This window comes from Myxine glutinosa, unplaced genomic scaffold, assembly GCF_964187855.1.
Source record: "Myxine glutinosa unplaced genomic scaffold, kmMyxGlut1.1 SCAFFOLD_428, whole genome shotgun sequence".
In the NCBI taxonomy this organism is placed as follows: Eukaryota; Metazoa; Chordata; class Myxini; order Myxiniformes; family Myxinidae; genus Myxine; species Myxine glutinosa.
Genome location: NW_027616527.1, coordinates 89,716 through 99,863, shown reverse-complemented (window position 1 = coordinate 99,863; position 10,148 = coordinate 89,716). Strand labels below are relative to the sequence as shown.

At 42.5% G+C, this 10,148-nt stretch overlaps 1 protein-coding gene across 1 annotated transcript; it reads left to right on the top strand.

Annotated features, from left to right (window-relative positions):
• The first annotated feature begins 1,725 nt into the window (after positions 1-1,725).
• On the top strand, positions 1,726-9,333 carry LOC137430865 (uncharacterized). Its single transcript, XM_078768776.1, has 3 exons — positions 1,726-1,860; positions 4,896-5,132; positions 8,303-9,333. The coding sequence occupies exons 2-3, from the start codon at positions 4,964-4,966 to the stop codon at positions 8,968-8,970; spliced, it is 837 nt and encodes a 278-aa protein (XP_078624902.1). The 5' UTR covers positions 1,726-1,860; positions 4,896-4,963; the 3' UTR covers positions 8,971-9,333.
• The last annotated feature ends 815 nt before the right edge of the window (positions 9,334-10,148 follow it).

Here is a 10,148-nt window from a genome sequence, read left to right as displayed (position 1 = left end):
TTTGTTTGTTGCATGCATGTTGAATCGTGAGTCAGTTAGCTACGAGTTTGCGCATATGTGCGCACACCATTCTCTCGTGTCCGCGGTTCTGCCACTGATGCCCTCTGGAGGTTAGTGCAGGAATTCCCATTTTAGCAATAACTCGTTCACAGACATCATGGGATATTTATTGTTCACCAACTGATCAGGTGGAATACCAACGAAGGATAGACAACTCAAAAGTATGTGCGCTACCTCTGCACCTTTTTGTCTTTACCCCCAATATGCAAATAAGACAATTTTAACATGTAATGAAAACTTCAGATGTGATCACTTGCTAAGCAAGCAGTTGTTATCGAGCATTATTTTGAAGGAACAGTTGTCCACAATTGGACAGTTATGGATGGATTCAGATGAAACTTGGTGGGTAGGTTGTGTGCGTGACAAGGACCAATTGGTTCCATGTTGGTGAGGATCCGGTTGCGAGATTTATATTTTCACGTGATTCTTCACCATTGATTGGGCCAAAAACGATAATATAGCACAATATTTCAAATGTAGGTCAGTCCCATGGAGGCACGATAGTCCTTTGCTGAAGAGTCATGGCAGGTGAGAGAGGTGCCAACACCAAGCCAAGTGGCATGTTGACAATTGAAATCACCACATAGGAGGAAGAGATAGTTGGGATGAGTGGTTAAAAGTTTGTCCATGTCATTTGAGAGAGAGATAAAGATGGAGTCATCACTGTTGGAAGGACGTTACAACACATAGACAAGCATGATTTGGGAAAAGAGGGGAAGTCGTAGCCAGAGGTACTCCTGGGATTTGGGAGGTGTAATAACAGTGCCCACGAGAGAACACGGGATAACAAGAGAGAACACGAGAGAACAAGGGAGAACATGGGACACAAGAGAGAACATGAGAGAACACGAGAGAACAAAAGACAACAAGTGAGAACAAGAGATAACACGTGAGAACAAGAGATAACAAGTGAGAACAAGCGAGAACAAGCGAGAACAAGGGAGAACATGGGACACAAGAGAGAACATGAGAGAACACGAGAACAAGAGAGAACAAAAGACAAGTGAGAACAAGAGATAACACGTGAGAACAAGAGATAACAAGTGAGAACAAGCGAGAACAAGCGAGAACAAGCTAAAACACGTGAGAACACGAGAGAATACATGCAACACCTTTGTTTTTAATGTAACCTTTATTTGGGATCAAATGTTACAGTGACTTGACGTTTACATCTAACATTGGTGAAGGCATATCTTTCAACGTGTCTGTGTCAAATTCTCTTTTCGAGTTAAAGTCTTTGGTATGACTCGTCCAGGATCGAAATCGAACCACCAACCTCACAGACTGAGTAAACCCTCTAACTACCACCTTTTTGCTGAAGGAAGCATGTGCTACTGCAAAATATCCTGAAGGTTAGGAGTATTCGCCTGGTGTTGGCTGAACAGTTAAGGTGGCTGGCTCAATATCATAAGGTCCTGAGTTCAAAACCACTATTGGAGTTCCTGATGAGTCATTAAACCTTTGATACATAAAAAGCTAGAACACTGTTCAATGTTCAAATCGTGTTGTATATTCTTCTTTTATTTCTCATTTTATTTTGCTTTGTTTCAGAAGTTAATACAATTCTAGCAACTGGCAAGTACAAGATTGATGGAAAGGAGCTTCACATTGAGGCTCGGAATGGGTCCAACTTTGACATTGATGCTTATCATGTGAAGCTGGAAGGTCTGGATGAAAACACACCATTAAAATTGGTTACATCGTTCATAGAACAGAGCAGTGGATGCAGTCACCTCGACTTTAATGTGGATTATGCGAAAAATGGGAAAGCAGCTATCATTACTTTTCTTCAACCTATTGGTGAGAAATATTGCACAGCACAACGCTTTGTATAAACTTTGCAGCAGACTTGGCATGTGATGTTTGTTTTGAAACGCTTTGCTGTTCTTTTTCCTGATTACTTGAAAATGTTTAAACTTCCACTTCCGGTTCCTCTGGTGAGGTCGTGTTCTTCCAAGCTCTCCACGTCATCGAAGTTAAATATTTTCCGTTTGTGTTTTTGCCAAATATCTACTGTTTATTTTTCTGTGTATGTGTCTCCTGTGTGTTTCTAGTTAGATCTCGGTTTGTAAATCGTGCATACCTGTGTGTAATAGTCGTTTTGTTAACGCCGCGTTTGGGGCCTGGTCCCTCGAAGCTTCCCTGTCTCCTCTGTGGTTTTTGTTGTTTATTTACGTTCATTCTTTCACTGTATTTCCTTTTTCTTTTCACCCCATACTTCCCCCCGAACATCTTAACCTTTGTTTAAAGTCTTAATACAAAAAAAAAAAAACTCAAAAAAAAAATCTTATCGCTGTCTCCATCGATCTTGCCAAGGCCGTAACACCTATCGGCTCAAAATCCATTTAACTGTTGACTTGGTAGTTTTTACAATGAAGGATACACGCATCGGGAGTACATACGATATAGCTATTGTGAATGTGACAGCTCTGAGGCATCTTTCGCTTCGCATCGCAGTGACGGTGAGCACCAACATGGCGGCTGTAAGATTAAAATCTGGCTTCAAGCCCCCTCACCACCCAAAGCCTTCAACCAGACATACTAACATGCTCCTCCCCCTTCATTCCCGTTCTTCAAAGCAAAGCGGTAAAAATTGTTGTATCACCATTATATATAACGAGCAACGGTACCCGCCCTAAGGGCGGGGCTTCAATTGGGGGGCGAGATTTATAAAAACATCCGTTAAATATCACACACAAATCATCAAAATCAAAACAGTATTTTTAGAATTTCAATTTCAAAAAAACCACATTGAAGTGTGGTGCTGCGCACACAACTTGCTTGCCAAAGATGACTTGCTTGACTGACTTGCCGGATGACCCGGCCGAAACACCCCCTGGCGATGGGTGCCGGTCTGGGGGGTGGCGGGGCTGGGGGGTGCCGGGGATTCGACCGCCGGGCGGCGGCCTCGACGCGAAGGAAGAGCCGCTGGTGGGGGTGCCGGGGGTCCGACCGCCGGGGGGCGGCCTCAACGCGGAGGCAGAGCCGCTGGCGGGGGGTGGTGCGGATCGAGGTGGGCCGGCTTGAGGCGGTCCACGGAAATGCGATCCGGGGCACCGCCGATGTCGACCGTGAAAAATTTGTCCCCGGTCTCTAACATGCTGAAGGGCCCGTCGTACGGGGGCCGTAGCGGTGCCCGGTGGGCGTCGTGCCGGATGAACACGTACTTTGCCGTGCGAAGCTCCGGGGTGACGTGGGAAGGCGGGCAACCGAGGTGTGCCGTTGGCACCTGGGCGAACCTCCGGGTGGTCTCCTGAAGGGCGGAGCGCTGTTGTGCCGCGGACCAAGGAGCCGTGGAGTCGGGGATAAATTCACCCGGTCCTCGCAGTGGTTGCCCAAAGACCAGCTCCGCCGCAGATGTCGCCGCCAATGGGACGGCCTTCGGCCACCGTGTGGTGTGGTCGACCATGGTGAGGAGGTGGGTGAACCCTCGTGAGGGGGGCAGAGGTCCCACCAAGTCGACGTGCACGTGGTCGAACCGCCGCTCGGGCACCGTGAACGGGGCCAACGGTGCCTGGGTGTGGCGGTGGACCTTTGCGTGCTGGCACGCGAGGCACGTCCTGGCCCAGTCGCGGACGTCCTTCCGGAGGCCATGCCAGACTAACTTTGCCCCAACGAGTTTCTGGGATTCCCTCGCGCCAGGGTGGGACAGGCCGTGGATGGCGTCGAACACCGGGGGCTGCCAGCCAGTGGGCACGATAGGGCGAGGCCGGCCGAGGGAGACGTCGCATAAGGGGGCCGTGCCTTTTGTTGGAGAAAAAAATATAATGATGATGTCATTGGTCACGTGGTTAGGCCGCCATATTTGTTTTAACACAAAAGCCTTAAAAACCACTGAAAACATGTCCTGGCGAGGGTCTGCAATCTCCAATTGCTCTTTCTCGTTTATTGTATGTGTTATGGGTCCGTTCATGTTTTCGTGTGTAATGCGTTAGCTCTTACACGAGCCTCGACTCTGTATACAAAATATATATTTAAAAATTCGAAGATTTTTCAAGTGTATTGGATTTTTTCAAGTATTGTTTGCTTGTTTTTGTCTGTCTGTCAATCTGTCTGCTTGCTTGTTTGTCACTCACCTCCAAGTCACAATTGTAAACCTATAATCATGAATAGCTACTAAGCTGTAGAGGTAGTCACAACTGAGAAGCCTACTGATTTTAGGTCAAAGGTCATCTTGAGATCAAATTTCTAAAATCGTTATTTTTCATCCGATGGACTTCAAAAATTTGAAACAGCATTTGCATATTGATTCACTGAATTGGGAAACCAATTATTTTTGAGGTCAAAAGGTCAAAGGTAAACTTATGGTTGAACTTCTAAAATCATACATTTTTGTCTGAAAAATTGTCAATTTTCATCCCTTTAACTTGAAATTAAACAGCAATTGCATAGTGCCTCACTGAATGGGGAAAGTAACTATTTTTGAGGCCAAAATGTCAAAGATCAACTCTCGGTCAAACATCTAAAATCATCAATTTTCATCTGAAAAATTATTAATTGTCATACGGTTAAACCGAGCTTTGATTAAGATTGTCAACTTAAATCTTAATGAAATGGACACTTTGATGTATCCATGGCAACTTTGTTCAATGTCTGAGTATGACACTTAGTCCTCCTATCAAGTTTGGTTGAGATTGGATAAGTATCGACCGATTGTATCGCGGTCAAAAATCCTCAGAAAGACAGACTGAAAGACTGACGATTTTGACAATGTCTGACGATTTGGATTATGAAGACACCAAATTATGTATTTTGGTATTATTTACTATGAAGATGATTGGCATACTGATAAGAATTGGTGTTGTGTTGATCCATGCCTGCACTTGTTTTCTCAGCATGGAAAGGTTTTCAAAAGGCCTGCTCAAGTAGAAAGCTCCATAATCGAGATATATTGGCGACTCCAATGCAAATGACAAAGTGGTTGTTTGTAGAAGGACTTCCAAGCAATATCACCATGGCAGCTCTACATCAATATTTCCAAAGAGAAGCAGAAATCTGTGGTGGAGATATTAACAACATCTTAATGACAAAGGACAATCAAATGGCATATCTGCAATTTGACAGCTCTGAAGGTAAATTTAAATCTCCAAATGTTATTAATATTTTGTTATGGGATGTTCAAATGTGAATTGAAACCTTCCACGAAACTCAATGAAAGAAACATTTTCCTTCCTCAATGAAGGAAACAAGTGTCGTGCTCTTAATTTTTCGAATCATCTTCTTGGATTTATTCCTTTTGCTCTCAAGAACTGCAAGTTGCACACAAAAATCTTCCATACGAAACTTTTCCATTTCAGCTTTGTTTGTTTTTTCAGTTTATTACGACACTCATCATGCACTTCGTTTTAATTATTCAAAATCCCTTTCTACATGGAGCTGTAATTTTTATTTTTATGATAATTACCTCCACCACCGAAGGTTTACAGAGGTTATAAAAGGTGGACGAGGTTATATTTACCTTCTTACACCAAAGGTGGACAGAGGTTATGTTTTCACCTCTGTCTGTTTGTGTGTCTGTCTGTTTGCCTATGAGCAGGATATCTCAAAAGATTATGGATGGATTCAGACAAACTTTGGTGGACAGCTTGGTTAGCTGTGTGACAAGGACGAATTGGTTTGATGTTGGAGAAGATTCGGATCTGGATACGAGATCTGGATTCGGATCGGGAAGTGATTCTTCGCCATTGAAAGACACAAAAATGATATAATGCTGTATAACACGATAGCTCAAGACATTATGGACAGATTCAGACGAAAATTGGTGGACACGTTGGGTGTCTGCCAATGACGAATTGATTCGATTTTGTTGAAGATCCGAATGCTATAATTTTTTAAGTGATTCTCGCCATTGAGAGCGAGGTCTAAAAACGATATAGAGCATGATATTTCAAAAAGTTATGGACGGATTCGGACAAAATGGACAAGTTGGTTAGGTGACAAGAACAAGTCGATAAGATTTTGGTTAAGGTCCGGATGCAGATCTCGCCGATTAGTGGGATACAAAACATCAACTGTTCAGCCCGTTGGGCAATACCTCTAGAACAGTGTTTGTCTGTCCGTATGTCCCCACAAGCGTACACCAATCAGAGCTGAGGATCTGGTCACATGATGGGGAAGCATTTTGTAACCATTACAGTTGCATATTTTACTAAAAGGAAATATAATAACCTTCTGTGGAACGTTTTGGGTTCCCAGCTGGTGTTGTAAAGTTGGTAGGAGGTTTCAGAAATTCCTCAATACAATTATGATTTTGAAATGCAATCGACACAGATCTTGCTCCAAAATCCGGAAGTGAACAGATTATGAAGGTTCGCTGGGTTTATAATATCTCAATGCAATCATGATTTAACATTGTATTTTGATATATTAATACTATAGTGCTAATTTGTGATTGGAATGATGAACAATGCTGTTTGGAATGAAAATATAGAGAACGTGCTGTCAATGCCTGACGTTCAACTGAAGGTGGCACAGGAACGTGGATTTTATCGGTTCATCGTTGGCCATTCACCATTTTTTAACCAAGTCATTCACGAACCGGTTGTTGATGTCTGAAGTCAAAAAAACTCAAACTCCCCATACTGCTAACTATTGTATCCCCATACTGCTAACTGGTATACCCACCCAGGTCATCCTATCCTCTTGAACGAAAGTATGAAACAGACTCTGCTATGGACGGCATTGTTAGACTATCCATCCTGTTTTTAATGGATAACATTTAGAATCTATAATAAATAACATTTTAAAGCCATTTAGAATCTTAATCTTTCGCGGTTGCCAAAGACGATAAGAAGAGGCCATCACGTCGGGGTCACCAGTTTAGCGGTTGCCGAAGACGATAAGAAGAGGCCATTTCGTTGGGTACAAAAGGTTGTTTATTGCACAGAAATCTCCAGCAACTGCTAGCGAACGGAAGTCGTAACGGCTTATATAAAACCAAGAACCCTCTTCGGAGGGCGTGGCTCCAACAGCCGCGCGTGCGTCACGACGACACAACCAAACGCCTGTGTGCGTGGGTTAGACCAAACCCATCGCAATGGTAACCATCACATGCGGATAAGTTAACCGTGGCAAGTGAATAAGGTAACCACTACAAATCCATCATTGTTTCCTCATTTGAGTCTCATCCTTCCTATTTCATCGTCAGTCATCTGCAGTGATTATGCACTATAAAAGATCCAAATCATCCTGACAGCAAATTTGAAATTGACCAAGGGTTACATAATTAAGGTTGTAGCGCATTCATCAGCCCCCCTCGCTCCCCAAGGGGGTTTTCTTCCCCGAGCAGGTTTTCCCCGCCATTGCCGTCAATGGGTTGCGTGTTGAGGTGTATAGCCATATTAAGTTAGCTTTATCGTGACGTTTTTCCAAAGACGCTTTTAATAACAAAATTAATGATAATCGCATATTGTTAATGTTATTGCAAAACAATATGAATACTACTAATGTCCGACTTCCCTCAAGGCGTTTTCTGGTGAGTCAACGTATATAAATAGCTTATTACGGCGTTTTCGTGGGAGCAATGGCCTCTACCAGAAGTAATGAACATTATTGAACAGTCATGAATATTATGAACCACAAACACGTATGATTAGCTTTTTAAACAGTCGCTAATGCTCTTTATAGCACTAAATAAAGAAATTTGGAGGAATCCTGACATGTGTGAGATCGTTCACTGAGTGAAGATCTCATGTACTCTGGGTACCCCATAAGTGTTGGGTTAATAACATGACCCTTCCTGGCGCTAACGTGGCGTTTTTCGTAGTGAACTTTTGAAACTTGCTCCTTCTGTTCAACACGGAACTGAAAGGGAGAAAGCTCGGGTTGTGCTCATTTACCAAGCAGCTAGCTTGTGCTTACCAAGCCAGCCGTTCCTTAACGGTTTTGAATGGAGTGCTTGCTCGAATGCTTAAACCACCTGGCGATCTCTCCACAAGGAATGTGGTCAATGGACACACACCCAAAGTTATTGAGACCCGACCATAGATCGTCTGTGAGCTATTTACCCCAAAGAAAAATGACCATTCCTGCCACTTCCATAGTGAGTGGGTGTGCGAGTGGTGTAAATGACAAAATTCATTTAAAAAGGCATTATAGCAAGTTCAATTTTTCTTCACAGTGTATGGAAATATGTCTATGGTGGTTTGACCTTGCAGTCTTTTACATGTTTGCATTAGTTATATCCCCCACCTGTGTGTATTGCAATATTTATCACTAACCCTGATTTGTATTTACCTTGCAGGTGCAAAGCGAGTTTTGGCGAAGAAACATTGCCTTGAGCAGACATCTCTACAGATGTATCGATACAACATAGAAGAAAATATTGTAGTTCGTGGATGTAGAACTGTAGATGTGGAGTTTCCAAAGAAAGTGACATGCCATATCGACCACAACATCTTGAAGTTGATGTTGAAGAACTCCGTCTTCACAGAATACATTGAAAGAAAATTTCGGAGCATTTCTGCACAATTGCTATTTTACCCGCCCACGTCAATTGATGTTATCCCAACATTTAATATTGGAACAATATCCTCTTTAAACCTTTCCCAGCACTGGAGGAGTGCTGTCCATAAAATACTTGAAGAAACTATGAGCAGATTTGGTGAAAAAACATTTGCTGTCAGTCATCCCGAGGTTTGGAGCAGAGCATGGGAAGAAATTGCACCATTAATGGATAATTCAAGAATCATCAGTTTCGATTTATCTTCACTGAATATACATTTGCATGGTGAAGTGAAGGATTTAAGGATTACTGGTGAGAAATTACAAAAGGCAGTTGAAAAAGCTCATCAAGATATTCAGCTTGATCCCAATTACATCGAAAGAATCCCACATCTGGAATTTTCAACACCAAATTTCAACACCAAAAAGAAAATCTCACTAAGTCGTAAAACAAAAGGTTTCATTTAAAAGTCTGAAATACAGCAAGCTACCAATGAGAGGTTCGAAGAGAATTCCATCACTGCATTCATCACTTGTTCAGATGAAGTTTTACTGCATTCAACATCAGATTGTTTGAAGATTGCAGAGACTTTCTTGGGAAAATTGCGATCTGTAAAGAATGGTAGAAAGTGCCTCATTCCAAATACGGAAAGAATATGCACATAGGAGCACACCTGGAGCAATATTCTCAAACTAGTGGGGTCACCCCACACACATATATATATATACCGACACATACATGCATTCACACACATATATACATACACAGACACACACGTACAACCACACACATATATACATACACACACATACGTACAACCACACACATATACACACACACACACACACGCACACACGTACAACCACACGCATATACACACACACACACACACACACACACACACGTACAACCACACACATATATATATATATATATATATATATATATATATATATATATATATATATATATACACACACACACACACACACACACACACACGTACAACCACACACGTACAACCACACATATATATCGACACACACACACACACACGTACACCCACACACATATAGACACACACACACACACGTACACACATATATACACACACATGTACGCACACACACACACATGGACAATCACACATATATACACACACACACACACACGTACAACCACACACATATATATACACACACACACACAACCACACACATATACACACACACACACACACACACACACACAACCACACACATATACGCACACACACACAACCACACACATATACACACACATACACACACACAACCACACACATATACATCCACACACACACACGTACACCCACACACATATAGACACACACACGTACACACATATATACACACATATACACACACACACATGTATACATACGCACACACACATACATACACACACACACACCCACACACATATATACACACTCACACATATATACACACACACACATATATACACACGCACACACATATATACACATAGGGCCGTCTTAAGAGCATTGTGGGCCCTGGGCGAAGAAATCCACTGGGGCCCCTTCCCACCCACCCACGGGAATAAAAATGTAAACGGTCAATAAAATGAAACCTATAGATTTATT

What these genes read in the sequence shown, in the direction of transcription:
- LOC137430865 (XM_078768776.1), top strand. Translation starts at nt 4,964, where the DNA reads ATGCAAATGACAAAGTGGTTGTTTGTAGAAGGACTTCCAAGCAATATC. An exon ending in GCAATTTGACAGCTCTGAAG is followed by an intron (nt 5,133 to 8,302) that starts GTAAATTTAAAT and finishes TTTACCTTGCAG; the next exon opens with GTGCAAAGCGAGTTTTGGCG.